General features: G+C 39.8%; 1 protein-coding gene across 1 annotated transcript in view; it reads right to left on the reverse strand.

The window, feature by feature from the left end:
- Window positions 1-9,353, reverse strand: part of LOC127438274 (NAD-dependent protein deacetylase sirtuin-7-like) — a 38,617-nt gene extending 29,264 nt beyond the window's left edge. Inside the window, exon 1 of the mRNA XM_051693755.1 lies at window positions 9,247-9,353. Coding sequence (XP_051549715.1) covers window positions 9,247-9,351 — 105 coding nt within the window. The 5' untranslated portion in view covers window positions 9,352-9,353. The remainder of the gene's footprint in view (window positions 1-9,246) is intronic.
- Between the last annotated feature and the right edge of the window lie 10,955 nt (window positions 9,354-20,308).

A 20,308-nucleotide genomic window follows, 5' to 3' on the forward strand; every position in this document is an offset into this window, starting at 1 on the left:
TTAAATTATAAAATGATTAGTAATGTACACATCTGAAATTATGTGATTGTATTGTTGTGTTTTAATATATAAAATCTCGTTGTTTATTTTGGACTGGTTTACAACGGCTATTAGATAATTAGGTGAACCAGGCCTTCCTTATCATTTGTAATCAGTCAAATATTTCTCTGTCACCACATATGTCATCAACATCTTCAAATAATACCTTAAAAAAAATTCAGTTCTAAATTACCATTATTTACTTTAAACAAGTCATCAAACATGCCTCTACAAGTGATAAAACATACGTGCGTTGGCACGGAAACTCGCATACACGCAAATTTGTGCTTTTCAGTTTAAACTGGACCCGAGTGATACAACCGACCCAGAAAACCACAATCTTTTCAACTTTAAAGTTTGTTCGAGTCGTTTATGTCAATAATGAAAACATGGACTGTATATTGCAGGTAAAAGTGAAATTCATAATTGTTTTCGGTTGCATTGTCTTCACAGAATGATTATAGATTAATAATTATAGAAAATCATATGTTTCTGATTTAATGCTATCAGACTTTGGGTCTGTAAATTAAAATGAGCAATTTCTCATCCTAATTTCGTTTATTTTTCCTCTTTTGTAAGTAGCTTTGGATAAAAGCGTCTGCCAAATGAATAAATGTAAATTTAATTTTGTGTTCAGTTTTAAAGGGTGTATTGTGTTATCCAGAAAAGAGCAGTGAATGTTTTTCTTTTTCAGTGTTGTTGCTTTATTAATATTCCCTACAATTTTATATGTACGAATCATATGCAATCTAAAGGACTGTGGTTATTTATATAATAATTATTATATTATTAGATAGCATGTGCCCAGTTTGTTTTTTCTTGATATTTTTAAAGCATTATAAAGTGAATCTGGACTTTATATGCATCAAACGATCATGTCTTGTGCATGCGCTCTTTATATGTACAGCAGGGTTTAATCATGAATTTAACAAATGAAAAATATTTGTCCTGCATAAAGTGAGATTTTGTCCAATATATATATTAGATGAAATGTTTTCATGTTTCATGTTTAATGATCCTAAAACAGATAAAAAATATTTAATTCACAAATTACACTGCCTTCATTTAAGAAAAGTTGTTTTTTTCTAATGTACAATTGTTAATAGATTTTTTTCTCTGCGCATGAATGCAGCAAGCGATATCGAAGATGTTATCTGCAACCACTAATCTAGAATAATTTTTTTTTTACGTTTCACTTCTCGTTAAGGTGGATTTGGCTTCGGGAAACTGACCAGCAGTTATGTGCCACTTTATCCCAAAGCAGAAATCGAAAGCAACAGGCGGTCGATTAAGTGAGATAATTCCGCTATGAAATTCTCTATGCGAGAGCAGAAATCTTTACCAATCATATGCTCAATTGTACAATAGAGGCATGAAAGCAGAATGCTGCACCAGCAAATTAGGACACACTGATCTGCAAGATCATACGTTTATTGGTTTTGATGCAGGAATTTTTTGTTTGTGGTCACCTGGATTCAAGGAAAAATGCTTTGCCAATATACAGTATTATTAAGCTTACATATTCAATTGAGGGTGCTCTAATGTTCGCAACCCCACAGAACCAGGCCTGCATCTAGCTGGCAGCTGCACTGACATGATGGCAAAACAACAAGATGCCTTACTATCTACTTATCTATTAATTTATTATCGAATAGTAGTGTAGTCTACTAGCTCAACTTTTGCTGCACTACATCGCTTAGCACATCCTTGTGCTCTCTGGTGTTGGGCCTCATGTATTCAGATAGAAAACAAAGGCAGGCCTAACACAGTCGTAAAACCTAACTCAGGCCCCCACATAAGTCATAAATCTTACTGATAAAAACCGCGCCAAAATCAAACAAAGGGAGTCCAAAACAGACTACAAATCCCATGAAGCCTTGCTCACTAAAGGATCGAACTCTCAACTCCTATTGGATGAGGCACACAACAGAACGTCCCTCAACCATGACATCATCAGGAGCAGAAATACCTCTGAAATGCTTCCGGGATTTGCTTCCAGCAACTTTGCTCACCGTGTGTAGATGCAGCTCATCGCTGCTCTCAGGTGCAGCCTTGTGGCACAAGGAAGTAACGTCCGACTTGAAACTGTGGCCATACAATCTCCATCTCGCTGGACGAGTTGAGATTACTCTGTGTTCCACCGAACACTCTAACGGATCCGAAGGAGACCGCCGAGCAATCCGCATCTTCATCCGTTTGCCTGCAGAACTGAAGAATAAAAGATTTCTCTTCCCTCTACAATCAAGTCAACGTCGCTGATTTCTCCGCCAGCCCGCCGAGAATCAGCAGCCGTACCGCCCGCCGACAGAGCGAGGAAATGACCTCCCGTCATCACCCGAGCCTCGAGGAACCGAGTCTGAGTTAAAGGACGGATGAACACACATTCTGCATCCTCATGCGATTCAAGTAAGAGGTTTACGTCTGGGCAGAGATAGAATATTATAGTGTGTTATTCTTGTGTACCAAGGTTATTGCTTGTACAGTTTACGGACCGCCATGTCCGCTCATTTAATTAATTATCACGAATTTGATTTGCTGTATTGTGGTCCAACCACATTGGACTGTTGTGCATTTCCGCCATCGCGGGTGAGACCGGCAAACTGAGTTTACCCATTAGAGAATCAAAGACCGCTGGATGGTTTACGAGCCGTCCACCACGTCTCTGAGTATAAACTCCCACGATCGTGAAACCGGCTTTGGGGCCGTCACTTTATTCTCTCTCTCTCTCTCGTACTAACCACACGCGCGCACGCACGCAACATTCTCGGACACATTTTTGGCTAGTAGATAGCTTCGTGATAAAGCTCAGCTTTGTCCCTAAGCTATCATACAAGCGGATACACGCGGTAACTGTTAGACACATTCGCGGCCATATTCTCTGGCCAGAAGTCTCACATGACATACTCTCCACAAGAGTCACGTCTGCCATTTGTGCACGTCCCTCCTTACGCACACACACACACACACACACACACACACACACACACCCTCATGTGTTATAGGATTATTTTGATTTCCATATCTAATCATATCACTGATTAGTTTGTAGTTCTAAGTCGGAAGTTTATTGACTGCATTGTATTAATTATTAATTGATATTACTGCATAAATAAACTTTGTTTATATTACAAAGAGAACTGTTTTGGTTTGTTTTGCATACACCTGTGTCATGCTGACGGGATGTCAGTGCTCGAATTCAAGCCATCATTCATTGTTTTTTCCCGAAAATCGATATTCTTCAGATGTCGATTTTCCTAAGAAAACAATCTAATATTGAGACTGTTATACTATCTGGTTATTAGTCCCTGATTCCAGGGTGGTGCCCTGTCAAAATTAATCCTTACTAATATTCTATTGATTTTTGATAATTATCTTTGATGATTGTTGAATTTGAATTATCAATAAGCTAGTGTTAATTTTAATTAATGTTTCATCGATGTTAACAATTAATGATTATCTTTGATAATTGTTGATTTAAAGGATTAGAAAAAGCTAACATTGATTCTCATCAATGTTCTATTGATTTTAATAATTAATAATTATCTTTGATCATTATTAATTATTGCTAATAACCAAACCCGCTCCTAAACATAGCGCACTACATTTACTGGAGCCCCATATGTGGTTTTAGTGAGTTAGATTAAATTAATTAATTTAAATATTAATTAATAACTAAAGAAATAATTAATTATTTCTGATAGTAACACTGATCTAAACAACCAGTAAAGCCCTACACTGGCAATGTGACACGTACAACTCCAAAAGGAACATTTGCTCATTCTCGCGGTCTCTCCACACTCCCTTTCGATTTCCTTGTTCTTAGCTTTGATTAATACTATGCATTTAAGTTATAAGGTTTGCAAATTCACTAAAACAATGTTAGAGCTCCATAACATCAGGCCTATTGCTTATTTCGCTGATTCCCAAACCAGCATATCACGAAGTGCATTCTGGGTTGAGTGGCACTGAGCGGCCTGAGCGAGCGGAGCGGAATCTTCAAAAAGGCGCTCTCCGCTCAGGTGCAATTATCACCGCTCCGCTCAATGCTCTGCTAACATGCTCTGGTGGTGGTTGGAGGTATGGCGCATAAGCTTTTGCTTTACGCAGATGATATTTTATTATTCGTCTCCAACCCAACTAGATCTATGCCTTGCCTCCACAGAATTATTAATTCCTTTTTCTAAGATCTCGGGATACAGAGTAAATCCGAAGCTTTGGCTGTGACAGCGTACTGCCCAGTAACGGCTTTCCAGCTGGGTGCCTTCCAGTGGCCCAAACAGGGCATTAAGTATTTGGGCATTTTATTCCCTGCAAATCTGGCTGATTTAGTTAGTTAATTTTGACTCCTTAATAAAAAGGTTTGAGCTATGTGGGCAGGTGGGCTTAATAACATTTATCTATGATTGGGAAGGTTAATGTTATTAAAATGAATTGTATTCCAAAATTCAACTACCTGCTACAATCTCTCCCTGTTGATGTCCCCCTCTCTTATTTTAAGCAATTTGATAGCATAGTGAAGTCCTTCATTTGGAATGGTAAGCGTCCTAGAGTGCATTTTAATAAGTTATATAGGCCGATTGACAAAGTTGGGCTAGGCCTACGCAAGATTTTGTTTTATTATTATGCATTCGGTCTCAGACATTTGGCTAATTGGTCGCTTCCACCAGAAAGAGCTCCTTCCTGGTTCTGTATCGAACAGAAAGTTATTGCCCCTATTTTGCCATTGCAAAGCCTTTCTATTAAACTAATTGGAGAAGTTACACCCTGTTATCTCTCATTTGCACTCAGTATGGACAAAAGTGTCCAGAGTGTTTAATTCAGACATTTATTTAAATGTTGCCTTGAGCATATGGCTAAACCCAAAATTAAGTTTTAATAAGTCCCCTTTCTGCTGGTTAGAGTTGATTGAGAGGGAGGTTAATACACTCAGTGACCTATATTAGAGTGGAGTGTTGAGATCTTTTGAGAATTCGGTTCAACATTTTTGGATTCCCAGATCTCAGTTTTATAGGTATTTACAGCTGCGCCACCTGCTCTGTATTGTTTTTGGGAGTAGCACACATGCCCCTAAAGCGGCAGATACTCTTGGAGAGGTGATTACTGCTTTTGGAAAAGGTCATGAGGCATCAGCGTATTACTCCCTGCTTATTCAGAGTCTGAGGGATGGAGCTTCAACTTCTCTCAAGAGATTATGGGAGAAAGATTTAAACTTGGTATTTGAGGAGGGAGTGTGGGCTAGAATTCTACAAAACATCAAGTCTGCATCAAGAGATGCAAGGGTGCGCCTTATGCAATTCAAGATTTTACATAGAGTCTATTGGACCCCCTCTAGGTTGTATAGGCTTGGTCTTAAAGACACACCCACCTGCTGGTGATGCCAATCAGAAGTTAGAGACACAACCCATGTCTTTTGGGCGTGTGTTAAGATCCAATAATTTTGGTTGAAGGTTCATAACAGTATGTGTGACGTTTTGGGCACTCAAATTTTACTTTGCCCCAGACTTTGTATTTTGGGCGATGGGGTGGTCATAAATTTGGGGGATAAACATATAAAAAATTGGGTTCTGACCAGTATCATGATTGGCAGACAAATTATTTTAAGGGGTTGGTAGTTGGACAGAGCGCCATAATTTCCAGAGTGGTGTGCGGAGATGGGGAGGGTGGCAGCTTTCGAGGAGGTGGCAAATAGAAGGCTGGGGTTTGGGGACCTGTTTGTCAGAAAATGGGGTAATTATTTAGCGTTTTTGGGGGACTCTCGGGGAGGGGATGGGGAGAGAGAAGTTCAGTTTAATTATGTATGTTTATTATATATTTAATTTTAATTTATTTTTTGTGTGTGTGTATTATTATATGTGACCACAGGGGTGTTCTTTGGGGGTTAGGGTGGGGTTGGTGATTGAGGAGGAATATTAGTGGTGGTTAAATTTTAAATGTTGATTCAATGTTTATGTGTTGTGTTTTTCTTTGTTGTGTACTTTTGAATCAATAAAAAAATATTTAATTATAAAAAAAAAAATATATCGCTTTTTCACATTGTGGTAGTAGGAATATCATAATTACCTTTTTATCTTTTTTTCAAATTACATAAATTTCCGTAACTGTCATGAAAATAATGTCATAAAAAATCTTAATGGCCCTAAAAAACAGGTTTCATTTTCTTTATACAAAATATAATTTATAATTTGTTTCTTTTGATTTTTGAAGTAAAATAGGACAAGGAAATTTTTTGACTGGTTTTGTGAGAATCACCCATTTGTCACCACATACATAAAAAATAAAAAAAAAGTAATGAAACAAAATGACAGAAAGATTCTGAAAATTTTAGTTCTTATTTTATTAAATTAAGCCATATTTATGCTATATTTACACATCATGGCAGGGCCAAAACATGAGTGCTAGGATGGAACTTGGGAGGGGTGGGGGCATTTTGACCTTAAGGGTGGGCAATAGGTTCTCTCGTTTTGCAGTCCGACCAAGCCCCCCTTAAGGCCCAAACATACTCTACGCAAGTACATGAACGCAGACGCACCTTGCTTCGCAAGCTCTGTTTCATGCATCCTTGCGTTGTGAAATGTGTCAGCGCTCAATTCATAACACAACACAAGTACGCGCTGCATTCTCAGCGTTGCCGCAAGGGGCGCTAGAGCGGATTTTCTTTTTCAATCAACAACTGTCATGGCGGATTCGAGCAGCCTAGTTTCCATCCACTTTGTGCTATTTGAAAAATTGATACAGTGTAATGTCAGGGTTTACATATATGACACATTCCTGATATTCAATAGGCTATTTTGAACAATCATCTAATCTAAAACATCGCCATCACAACTGCATTATGTCCCGCATATTTGTCCAGCAACTTCTGACGACCAACTGAACTTGATTGTCATCTAAAATTTATTTTAGCATCATAATGCAATTTACATTTTCTGAAGAAGCTCAGCAAATGTGATCCAAGGTAAACAGGGTTAGATTTAAAATATTGAAAAGTTTTAAAATATTCAAAAGCTCGTTTTCTGAAAGTGAACTCAGCATTGGACAAATAGTTCTGATAGTTTATAGTCTTGAAAAAACTGTAGAACATTCAGAGAATGTCATTCAGATGGCTTTTTTTTATCTACAGAACAGGGTAAGGCTAATTTAAGTTTGTGTAAAGAAAAGGCATATATAGGTCTAAAACACTGTTTTATTTTTTTGGGTAATTATTTTATTTAATGCTTTATTAATTTTGCCAGCATTTTTTCAAAAGTAAGCTAAACAATAATTTTATAGAATTGGGCTATGTTAGTGTTCCAAAAAAGCACAGAGATGTTTTTATCCTAGTATTGTCCAATTTATTTTATTTAAAACATCTTTGTGCACAGAAATGATATGTTTTTTGTATTGTGGGCTAATTCCATGACTGCCCTCTATTATTTTGAATGGTGTGGAAAAGCAACTTTAATAAATAAACGGATGGTTACCGCAATTAAATTAATCACAAACAATGGCCAATAATTTGTTCTCTGTGCACTTGTCGATGTGCATGATACAAGATATTTGTGTTGGCAGTGGCACTCCTGGAAGTGTCATATTTGCAGCATCAGATCTGTGCTATGCCAAGATCAATCCATAATCACATACAATAAATTGGCTTTCAAGGTATACCTTGTCGTCATGATTAACGCAGGCTAATGATTGGGGAAAATTCTGTCATGTGAGACTACATTTTTTGCATTAATGGCAATTTTCTCAACGAAACGTGTTTCCAAACCAGTTTTTCATGACATTTGAAGTATCGACATAGAGTTTATGTGCTAGTGTGTTAAACGGAAAAATATTACGTTGACACTTGTGAAATTTTAGCGATAATTTGCATTTCCATCAGCTTTATTTTGATGCGCTAAAACTCTTTTCGCAAAACAAAAATAAAAAAAAATTCTTGAATGGAAACGTAGGTTGAATATTTTCGAATATATATATATATATATATATATATATATATATATATATATATATATATATGTGTGTGTGTATATATATATATATATATATATATATATATACAACTTTTTGTCCCCAGTCCATTCAAACGAACTTGTTTTTTTTCCGTGTCTCTTCCCCACTCCTCAACTATCGGCTCATCTACCACATCTACCACATCTAGGTTGCATCCGAAAACGTAGACAGCTGACCTGCAGCTGGCCGTGTGTCCACCAAAGCGTTTTTTGCCAGCTGAAAAATGCCAGGCGCTCTTCTGAAAACGCCCAGCTGAGAGCGCTTGAGAGCCCTTTGGGGGCGCAGCGTTTTTTCAGCTGACACGCTTTGGTTGTTATGATACGGAATATGCGCGGAAGTAATGTGTTGCAAGTACCTAATTTCGCAGATAGTTTGTGTTAACAGCAAGTACTGAATGTAAAAATGACAGCACAAGGAAGAATACTTGCTTTGGCCCTTGCTCTTAATGAAGGGAAGGCTAAAGCATTATTTTTCATATTAATATTGTGGTAGTCCGTGAATGTCATCTGGTACACACATGAATACTCAGACACCAGCAAACTTCTCCATTGTTGTTAGTTATTATACAAGCAGGATGTGACGTTTGAACGGTGTGGTATTTGTCCCGCCCCTCCTCAACTGTGATTGGACGGCTGGGTAAAACGTGACATTGACGAGCTCTGCGTTTTACCCAAAGTTGAACATTTTTCAACTCTCGGCGACCAGAAAAAAAAAACAAACAAACAAACAAACAAAAAAACGCTAAGCGCGCAGCGTGGAATAGACACTGCGCCTCGTTACGCTGCTGTTTTTTTTTTTATTATTTATTTATTTATTTTAAATACGCGGCGCTCCCATTGCAAGCAATTGAAAAAATACGCTGGCCTCAGGAAAAAATGCTTTGGTGGACAGACGGCCGTACTGTATTGCAGTAATGAGAATCGCCACTGAGAATAATGAAAGGTGCAAACAATATTACATAAAAATAAAAAGTACATCATCTGGACACATTACAGTAATGAGAGTTTATACTTAGTTCCCATGAATATAATGTCACAATGAAATCTAGATTGCCCTAAAAATAGGCTTCATTTTTACTGAATTATAATATCTTGTTTTTAACGAGATTCGGCGTCACTGTTTTGGCTAAGCAATACTAGCTGTGCTTTAATTGTATGTATTCGCCTAAAGTTGGTAGCAATGTGTTATAAGTGTAATGTTAAGTGTTCATACCGTCTTCACTGTTTGTCTCTGGGCCTCGCGCTGGATTATTTTAGCCTTTTCTTGCGCTTTTCTCTCCGCTCGCGAAGAGCAGCCTCTGCCTGTTCTCGCGTCCATGTTTCTTCTTCTTTTAGTTTCCTGGCGGTTTACATATCAAAGTAAACGGTGCATACCGCCACCTACTATGTTGGAATGTGTAGCACCATGGCTGAATCGTCAATTCTCTTGCAAAAAAAAAAAAAAAAAAAAAAAAGCCCTGTCAACTTCCATCTGAATATTTCCTACTTCTAGTTACCCTTAATATCCCACTCCCCTCCATTTTTAGATATAACTTCTTTCAATTCAATTCTGCATCAACTTTATTATTATTGTTATTATTATTAATAATTTTTACATTTAATTAGCATATGCTCCACATTTTCTTTAAATTGAAATACCTCACATTTATCTGTTTTACTCATGAGGAATTTTTAATAGCGTAGCCTATGTCCTAACCGTAGCGTAGTGAATATTATATCATCTCTTCTGTTTCTACATCTGAAGGGTTTAACTTTTACTGATTTTTTGAATATTGTAATATTCTCGACCTTTTTTTTATTTTTATTTTTTTATCTGTATCCCAAGTCTTTTGCCAATGTTTATCTATATTGCATTTAAATAGGGATTTCCCTTCATTTTTCCAAGAGCAATCTCTATTTTGTCATTAATTTTCAAAGCTGTTACATCTGCTACTTCATTCCTTTAATCCCTACATGTGCGTGTATTCAAAACAATGTAACATCTATTCCAAGTATTTGTCATTTTAAAAGTGTTTTGTATGTTTCTATTAAAACATTTTCTCTAGTTGATTTACTTAGTGCATACAAAGCTGCTGCTGAATCTGAATACATCACTTTGTGTGGTTTAACATCCTCCACCCAATGTAAACTCAGATTTATTGCCATAGATATATACACTATATTGCCAAAAGTATTCGCTCACCCATCCAAATAATTGAATTCAGGTGTTCCAATCACTTCCATGGCCACAGGTGTATAAAATGAAGCACCTAGGCATGCAGACTGCTTCTACAAACATTTGTGAAAGAATGGGCTGCTCTCAGGAGCTCAGTGAATTCCAGCGTGGTACTGTGATAGGATGCCACCTGTGCAACAAGTCCAGTCGTGAAATTTCCTCGCTACTAAATATTCCACAGTCAACTGTCAGTGGTATTATAACAAAGTGGAAGCGATTGGGAATGACAGCAACTCAGCCACGAAGTGGTAGGCCACGTAAAATGACAGAGCGGGGTCAGCGGATGCTGAGGCGCATAGTGTGCAGAGGTCGCCAACTTTCTGCAGAATCAATCGCTACAGACCTCCAAAGTTCACGTGGCCTTCAGATTAGCTCAAGAACAGTGCGTAGAGAGCTTCATGGAATGGGTTTCCATGGCCGAGCAGCTGCATCCAAGCCATACATCACCAAGTGCAATGCAAAGCGTCGGATGCAGTGGTGTAAAGCACGCCGCCACTGGACTCTAGAGCAGTGGAGACGCGTTCTCTGGAGTGACGAATCACGCTTCTCCATCTGGCAGTCTGATGGACGAGTCTGGGTTTGGCGGTTGCCAGGAGAACGGTACTTGTCTGACTGCATTGTGCTAACTGTGAAGTTTGGTGGAGGGGGATTATGGTGTGGGGTTGTTTTTCAGGAGCTGGGCTTGGCCCCTTAGTTCCAGTGAAAGGAACTCTGAATGCTTCAGCATACCAAGAGATTTTGGACAATTCCATGCTCCCAACTTTGTGGGAACAGTTTGGGGATGGCCCCTTCCTGTTCCAACCTGACTGCGCACCAGTGCACAAAGCAAGGTCCATAAAGACATGGATGAGCGAGTTTGGTGTGGAAGAACTTGACTGGCCTGCACAGAGCCCTGACCTCAACCCAATAGAGCACCTTTGGGATGAATTAGAGTGAAGACTGCGAGCCAGGCCTTCTTGTCCAACATCAGTGTCTGACCTCACAAATGCGCTTCTGGAAGAATGGTCAAAAATTCCCATAAACACACTCCTAAACCTTTTGGAAAGCCTTCCCAGAAGAGTTGAAGCTGTTATAGCTGCAAAGGGTGGGCCGATGTCATATTAAACCCTGTGGATTAAGAATGGGATGTCACTTAAGTTCATATGCATCTAAAGGCAGATGAGCGAATACTTTTGGCAATATAGTGTATATCTGACAATAGGTGGCGGTAATGCACTATTAAAGTTTGCGAACAGCCGTTATAAAGAAGAAAAAAAAGACACGTTTGCGCCTCCGTTAAATTAATTCTGAATTGACAAACATATTCAGTTTTTGTAGTTCTGAATACCTATGCAATCAACTCAATTCTTTGCGACAGAAATGTAAACTGCACTGGGTAGGGGAGGAGGCTGTTGTCCTATGATAATTATTTTATGTTGCATATGGTAGTCAAATAAAGAAAAGCCTCCATCGCCACCAGCAGGGATGCTCATAGTTCTATGGAATGAGACCTACTTTTTCATCATGTTATTGCAGCAAGATCTACCATGTACAATAAAGGCTATACATTATCACATAGAGATGAAACGGTATGAAAATTTAATATATGGATTATAGTGACCAAAATTATCGAGGTTATCAGTTTTATCGCAGTATTGTTAAAATGTGCTGGAAATGTTCAAAAAGTACTGATACACACACTGAAATCATTTCACCAAGTTTTATATTGAAAACCAACAAACAACAAATACAGTTAGCAGCACTATGCACTTTTTGTGTGCATAAACTTTAAAATAATAACATTAACATTAAAGATGCCACCATGTGACCATGAGATGTAAAAGTTTCCATAGTGCAGGTTTTAATGAACACAACCTTAAGCAAATCAAATATGCATATAAAAGCAACACAAGTAAAGCAATGTGCATGTAAGAACAATACAACCATATATTGCATTTGAGTATATGCAATGACCCCATGCAAAATTTACATAAATACAAATTAGTCTTAAGAAGACAGTGATAGTAATTGCAACTAGATAGCAAAGTTTGAAGACAAACTTTATGTTGGCTTGACAAAGCCTTGTCTGAAAGTTTGAAGTAGTTGTAAAAGCTTGAAGTTTGAAGGTTTGAAGTTTGAAGTAGTTACAAGTTTTAGTAGTTTTACAAGTTCAAAGTTTAAATATTATAAAACCATTCAGTCTAGCAGATTGATAGATAGATAGCTCATTTGGTTGCTAGGCAGTTACCAAGGTGATACTCAAAAGGCTCCTTGCTACCCTGAGTCCAATGAATGAAACCAGAAGTCTTTATGTTGTTCTGGTGCAGAGATATATGATTTGTTACTTGTTTGCTAGGGTAACCCCATCTGGTTGCTATGCAGTTACCATGGTGCTACTCACAAGGCTTCTTGCTACCCTGAGTCAAATGAACAAAACCGGAAGTGTCTACAATGTTCGGTGCAGAGATATGTGATTTGCTACTTGGTTGCTAGGGTAACACCATCTGGTTGCTAAGCAGTTACCAGGGTGATACTTATCAAGGCTCCTTGCCATTCTGAGTGAAATAAGTCAACCCGGAAGTCTCTACGATTTTCTGGTGCAGAGATTTGTGATTTGTTACTTGGTTGTTAGGCAGTTACCAGGATGATACTTATCAAGCCTCCTTTCCATCCTGAGTGAAATAAGTCAACCCGGAAGTCTCTACGATGTTCTGGTGCAGAGATATCTGATTTGTTACTTGTTTGCTAGGGTAACCCCATCTGGTTGTTATACAGTTACCACGGTGCTACTCACAAGGCTTCTTGCTACCCTGAGTCAAATCAACGAAACCGGAAGTGTCTACAAAGTTCTGGTGCAGAGATATGTGATTTGCTACTTGGTTGCTAGGGTAATAACATCTGGTTGCTAAGCAGTTGCCAGGGTGATACTTATCAAGGCTACTTGCCATCCTGAGTGAAATAAGTCAACCTGGAAATCTCTACGATGTTCTGGTGCAGAGATATGTGATTTGTTACTTGGTTGCTAGGGTAACCCCATCTGGTTAATAGGCAGTTACCAAGGTGATACTTAATGAGGCTCCTTGCTATCCTGAGTGAAATAAGTCAACCCTGAAATCTTTACGATGTTCTGGTGCAGAGATATGTGATTTGTTACTTGGTTGCTAGGATAGTGGTTTCTAGGCAGTTACGAAGGTGATACTTAACATGGCTCCTTGCTATCCTGAGTGAAATAAGTCAACCCAGAAGTCTCTACGATGTTCTGGGGCAGAGATATTTGATTTGTTACTTGGTTCCTAGGGTATCCACATCTGGTTGCTTTGCAGTTAAAAGGGTGATACTTATCAAGCCTCCTTTCCATCCTGAGTGAAATAAGTCAACCTGGAACTCTCTACGATGTTCTGGTGTAGAGATGTGTGATTTGTTACTTGGTTGGTAGGGTAACCCCATGTGGTTGCTAGGCAGTTACCAGAGTGATTCATAATAAGGCTCCTTGCTATTATGAGTGAAATAAGTCAATCCGGAAGTCTCTACGATGTTCTGGTGTGGAGATGTGTGATTTGTTACTTGGTTGCTAGGGTAACCCCATCTGGTTGCTAGGCAGTTACCAGGATGATAATTAACAAGGCTCCTTGCCTTCTTGAATGAAATATGTCAACCCGGAACTCTCTTCAATGTTCTGGTGCAGAGATATGTGATTTGTTACTTGGTTGCTATGGTAACTCCATCTGGTTGCTATGCAGTTACGAAGGTGATACTTAGCATGGCTCCTTGCTATCCTGAGTGAAATAAGTCAACCCTGAAGTCTCTACGATGTTCTGGTGCAGCGATATGTCATTTGTTACTTGGTTGCTAGGGTAACCCCATCTGGTTGCTAGGCAGTTACCAAGGTGATACTTGACATGGCTCCTTGCCATCCTGAGTGAGATATGTCAACCCGGAAGTCTCTATGATGATGTGGTGCAGAGATATGTGATTTGATACTTGGTTGCTAGGGTAACCCCATCTGGTTGCTCGGCAGTTACCAGGATGAATATTAACAGGGCTGCTTGCCTTCCTGAATGAAATATGTCAACCCGGAACACTCTACAATATTCTGGTGCATAGATATGTGATTTGTTACTTGGTTGCTATGGTATCCCCATCTGGTTGCTAGGCAGTTACGAAGGTGATACTTAACATGGCTCCTTGCTATCCTGAGTGAAATATGTCAACCCGGATGTCCCTACAATGTTCTGGTGCAGATATATGTAATTTGTTACTTGGTTGCTAGGCAGTTAACAAGGTGATACTTATCAAGCCTCCTTTATATCCTGAGTGAAATCAGTCAACCCGGAAGTCTCAACGATGTTCTGGTGCAGAGATATGTGATTTGTTACTTGGTTGCTAGGGTAACCCCATCTGGTTGCTAGGCAGTTACCAAGGTGATACTTAACATGGCTCCTTGCTATCCTGAGTGAAGTAAGTCAATCCGGAAGTCTCTACAATGTTCTGGTGTGGAGATGTGTGATTTGTTAATTGGTTGCTAGGGTAACCCCATCTGGTTGCTAGGCAGTTACCAAGGTGATACTTGACATGGGTCCTTGCCATCCTGAGTGAAATAAGTCAACTTGGAAGTCTCTATGCTGTTCTGATGCAGAGATATGTGATTTGTTACTTGATTGCTAGGGTCACCCCATCTGATTGCTAGGCAGTTACCAAGGTGATACTTGACATGGCTCCTTGCCATCCTGAGTGAAATAAGTCAACTTGGAAGTCTGTATGCTGTTCTGATGCAGAGATATGTGATTTGTTACTTGGTTGCTAGGGTCACCCCATCTGGTTGCTAGGCAGTTACCAAGGTGATACTTAACATGGCTCCTTGCCATCCTGAGTGAAATAAGTCAACTCGGAAGTCTCTACGATGTTCTGATGCAGAGATATGTGATTTGTTACTTTGTTGCTAGGGAACCCCATCTGGTTGCTAGTTAGATACCAGGGTGATACTTATCAAGGCTACTTGCCATCCTGAGTGAAATAAGTCACCCCAGAAGTCTCTACAATGTTCTGGTGCAGAGATATACGATTTCTAACTTGGTTGCTAGGGTAAGCCCATGTGGTTACTAGGCAGTTACCAGAGTGATACTTAATAAGGCTCCTTGCTATCCTGAGTGAAATAAGTCAACCCAGAAGTCTCTACGATGTTCTTGTGTGGAGATGTGTGATTTGTTACTTGGTTGCTAGGGTAACCTCATCTGGTTGCTATGCAGTTACCAGGGTGATACTTAACAAGGCTCCTTGCCATCCTGAGTGAGATATGTCAACCCGAAGTCTCTACGATGATGTGGTACAGAGATATGTGATTTGTTACTTGGTTGCTAGGGTAACCTCATCTGGTTGCTATGCAGTTACCAGGGTGATACTTAACAAGGCTCCTTGCCATCCTGAGTGAGATATGTCAACCCGAAGTCTCTACGATGATGTGGTACAGAGATATGTGATTTGTTACTTGGTTGCTATGGTAACCCCATCTGGTTGCTAGGCAGTTACGAAGATTATACTTAACATGGCTCGTTGCTATCCTGAATGAAATAAGTCAACCCAGAAGTCTCTAAGATATTCTGGTGCAGAGATATTTGATTTGTTACTTGGTTGCTAGGGTATCCACATCTGGTTGCTATGCAGTTAAAAGGGTGATACCTATCAAGCCTCCTTTCCATCCTGAGTGAAATAAGTCAACCCGGAAGTCTCTACGATGTTCTGGTGCAGAGATATGTGATTTCATGCTTGGTTGCTAGCGTAACCCCATGTGGTTGCTAGGCAGTTACCAGAGTGATACTTCACATGGCTCCTTGCTATCCTGATTGAAATAAGTCAATCCAGAAGAGTCTACGATGTCCTGGTGTGGAGGTATGTGATTTGTTACTTGGTTGATAGGGTAACCCAAACTGGTTGCTATGCAATTAACAGGGTGATACTTATCAAGCCTCCTTTCCATCCTGAGTGAAATAAGTGAATCCAGAAGTCTCTACTATGTTCTGGTGTGGAGATGTGTGATTTGTTAATTGGTTGCTAGGGTAACCCCATCTGATTGCTAGACAGTTACCAAGGTGATACTTCACATGGCTCCTTGCTATCCTGAGTGAAATAAGTCAATCCGGAAGTCTCTACGATGATTTGGTGTAGAGATGTGTGATTTGCTACTTAGTTGCTAGGGTAACCCCATGTGGTTGCTAGGCAGTTACCAGAGTGATTCATAATAAGGCTCCTTACTATTATGAGTGAAATAAGTCAACCCGGAAGTCTCTACGATGTTATGGTGCAGCGATATGTCATTTGTTTCTTGGTTGCTAGGGTAACCCCATCTGGTTGCTAGGCAGTTACCAAGGTGATACTTGACATGGCTCCTTGCCATCCTGAATGAAAAAAGTCAAACCGGAAGTCTCTATGCTGTTCTGATGCAGAGATATGTGATTTGTTACTTTGTTGCTAGGGTCCCCCCATCTGGTTGCTAGGCAGTTACCAAGGTGATACTTCACATGGCTCCTTGCTATCCTGAGTGAAATAAGTCAATCCGGAAGTCTCTACGATATTCTGGTGTGGAGATGTGTGATTTGTTACTTGGTTGCTAGGGTAACCCCATCTGGTTGCTAGGCAGTTACCAGGGTAATACTTAACAAGGCTCCTTGCCATCCTGAGTGAGATATGTCAACCCGGAAGTCTCTACGATGATGTGGGGCAGAGATATGTGATTTGTTACTTGGTTGCTATGGTAACCCCATTTGGTTGCTAGGCAGTTACCAAATTGATACTTAACATGGCTCCTTGCCATCCTGAGTGAAATAATTCAACTTGGAAGTCTCTACGATGTTCTGGTGCAGAGATATGTGATTTGTTACTTGGTTGCTAGGGTACCCCATCTGGTTGCTAAGCAGATACCAGGGTGATACTTATCAAGGCAACTTGCCATCCTGTGCTTAATAAGTCAACCCAGAAGTCTCTACGATGTTCTGGTGCAGAGTTATGTGATTTTTAACTTGGTTGCAAGGGTAACCCCATGTGGTTGCTAGGCAGTTACCAGAGGTATTCTTAAAGAGGCTCCTTGCTATCCAGAGTGAAATATGTCAACCCGGAAGTCTCTATGATGTTCTTGTGCAGAGATATGTGATTTGTTACTTGGTTGCTTGAGTAAACCCATCTGGTTGCTAGGCAGTTACCAGAGGTATTCTTAAAGAGGCTCCTTGCTATCCTGAGTGAAATAAGTCAACCCATAAGTCTCTACGATATTCTGGTGCAGAGATATTTGATTTGTTACTTGGTTGCTAGGGTATCCACATTTGGTTGCTATGCAGTTAAAAGGGTGATACGTATCAAGCCTCCTTTCATCCTGAGTGAAATAAGTCAACCCAGAAGTCTCTACTATGTTCTGGTGCAGAGATATGTGTTTTGTTACTTGGTTTCTAGGGTAACTCCATGTGGTTGCTAGGCAGTTACCAGAGTGATACTTCACATGGCTCCTTGCTATCCTGAGTGAAATAAGTCAATCCAGAAGTCTCTACGATGTTCTGGTGTGGAGATGTGTGATTTGTTACTTGGTTGCTAGGGTAACCCCATCTGGTTGCTATGCAGTTAACAGGGTGATACTTATCAAGCCTCCTTTCCATCCTGAGTAAAATAAGTCAAACCGGAAGTCTCTACGATGTTCTGGTGCAGAGATACAGGTGCATCTCAATAAATTAGAATGTCGTGGAAAAGTTCATTTATTTCAGTAATTCAACTCAAATTGTGAAACTCGTGTATTAAATAAATTCAGTGCACAAAAACTGAAGTAGTTTAAGTCTTTGGTTCTTTTAATTGTGATGATTTTGGCTCACATTTAACAAAAACCCACCAATTCACTATCTCAAAAAATTAGAATACATCATAAGACCAATAAAAAAAACATTTTTAGTGAATTGTTGGCCTTCTGGAAAGTATGTTTATTTACTGTATATGTACTCAATACTTGGTAGGGGCTCATTTTGCTTTAATTACTGCCTCAATTCGGCGTGGCATGGAGGTGATCAGTTTGTGGCACTGCTGAGGTGGTATGGAAGCCCAGGTTTCTTTGACAGTGGCCTTCAGCTCATCTGCATTTTTTGGTCTCTTGTTTCTCATTTTCTCTTGACAATACCCCATAGATTCTCTATGGGGTTCAGGTCTGGTGAGTTTGCTGGCCAGTCAAGCACACCAACACCATGGTCATTTAACCAACTTTTGGTGCTTTTGGCAGTGTGGGCAGGTGCCAAATCCTGCTGGAAAATGAAATCAGCATCTTTAAAAAGCTGGTCAGCAGAAGGAAGCATGAAGTGCTCCAAAATTTCTTGGTAAACGGGTGCAGTGACTTTGGTTTTCAAAAAACACAATGGACCAACACCAGCAGATGACATTGCACCCCAAATCATCACAGACTGTGGAAACTTAACACTGGACTTCAAGCAACTTGGGCTATGAGCTTCTCCACCCTTCCTCCAGACTCTAGGACCTTGGTTTCCAAATGAAATACAAAACTTGCTCTCATCTGAAAAGAGAACTTTGGACCACTGGGCAACAGTCCAGTTCTTCTTCTCCTTAGCACAGGTAAGACGCCTCTGACGTTGTCTGTGATTTAGGAGTGGCTTAAAAAGAGGAATACGACAACTGTAGCCAAATTCCTTGACATGTCTGTGTGTGGTGGCTCTTGATGCCTTGACCGCAGCCTCAGTCCATTCCTTGTGAAGTTCACCCAAATTCTTGAATCGATTTTGCTTGACAATCCTCATAAGGCTGCGGTTCTCTCGGTTGGTTGTGCATCTTTTTCTTCCACACTTTTTCCTTCCACTCAACTTTCTGTTAACATGCTTGGATACAGCACTCTGTGTACAGCCAGCTTCTTTGGCAATGAATGTTTGTGGCTTACCCTCCTTGTGAAGGGTGTCAATGATTGTCTCCTGGACAACTGTCAGATCAGCAGTCTTCCCCATGATTGTGTAGCCTAGTGAACCAAACTGAGAGACCATTTTGAAGGCTCAGGAAACCTTTGCAGGTGTTTTGAGTTGATTAGCTGATTGGCATGTCACCATATTCTAATTTTTTGAGATAGTGAATTGGTGGGTTTTTGTTAAATGTGAGCCAAAATCATCACAATTAAAAGAACCAAAGACTTAAACTACTTCAGTCTGTGTGCATTGAATTTATTTAATACACGAGTTTCACAATTTGAGTTGAATTACTGAAATAAATGAACTTTTCTATGACATTCTAATTTATTGAGATGCACCTGTATGTGATTTGTTACTTGGTTGCTAGGGTCACCCCATCTGGTTGCTAGGCAGTTACCAAGGTGATACTTAACATGGCTCCTTGCCATTCTGAGTGAAATAAGTCAACTTGGAAGTCTCTATGCTGTTCTGATGCAGAAATATGTGATTTGTTACTTAGTTGCTAGGGTCACCCCATCTGGTTGCTAGGCAGTTACCAAGGTGATACTTAACATGGCTCCTTGCCATCCTGAGTGAAATAAGTCAACCTGGAAGTCTCTACGATGATCTTGTGCAGATATATGTGATTTGTTACTTGATTGCTAGGGTAACCCCATCTGATTGCTAGACAGTTACCAAGTGATACTTAACATGGCTCCTTGCCATCCTGAGTGAAATAATTCAACCTGGAAGTTTCTATGATTTTCTGGTGCAGAGATATGTGATTTGTTACTTGGTTGCTAGGGTAACCCCATCTGGTTGCTAGGCAGTTACCAGGGTGATATTTAACAAGGCTTCTTGCCATCCTGAGTGAGATATGTCAACCTGGATGTCTCTATGATGATCTGGTGCAGAGATATGTGATTTGTTACTTGGTTGCTAGGGTAACCCCATCTGGTTGCTAGGCAGTTACCAGGGTGATATTTAACAAGGCTTCTTGCCATCCTGAGTGAGATATGTCAACCTGGAAGTCTCTATGATGATCTGGTGCAGAGATATGTGATTTGTTACTTGGTTGCTAGGGTAACCCCATCTGGTTGCTAGGCAGTTACCAAGTGATACTTAACATGGCTCCTTGCCATCCTGAGTGAAATAAGTCAACTCGG

The sequence above is a fragment of the Myxocyprinus asiaticus genome, chromosome 49 (assembly GCF_019703515.2).
Source record: "Myxocyprinus asiaticus isolate MX2 ecotype Aquarium Trade chromosome 49, UBuf_Myxa_2, whole genome shotgun sequence".
Classification (NCBI taxonomy): domain Eukaryota; kingdom Metazoa; phylum Chordata; class Actinopteri; order Cypriniformes; family Catostomidae; genus Myxocyprinus; species Myxocyprinus asiaticus.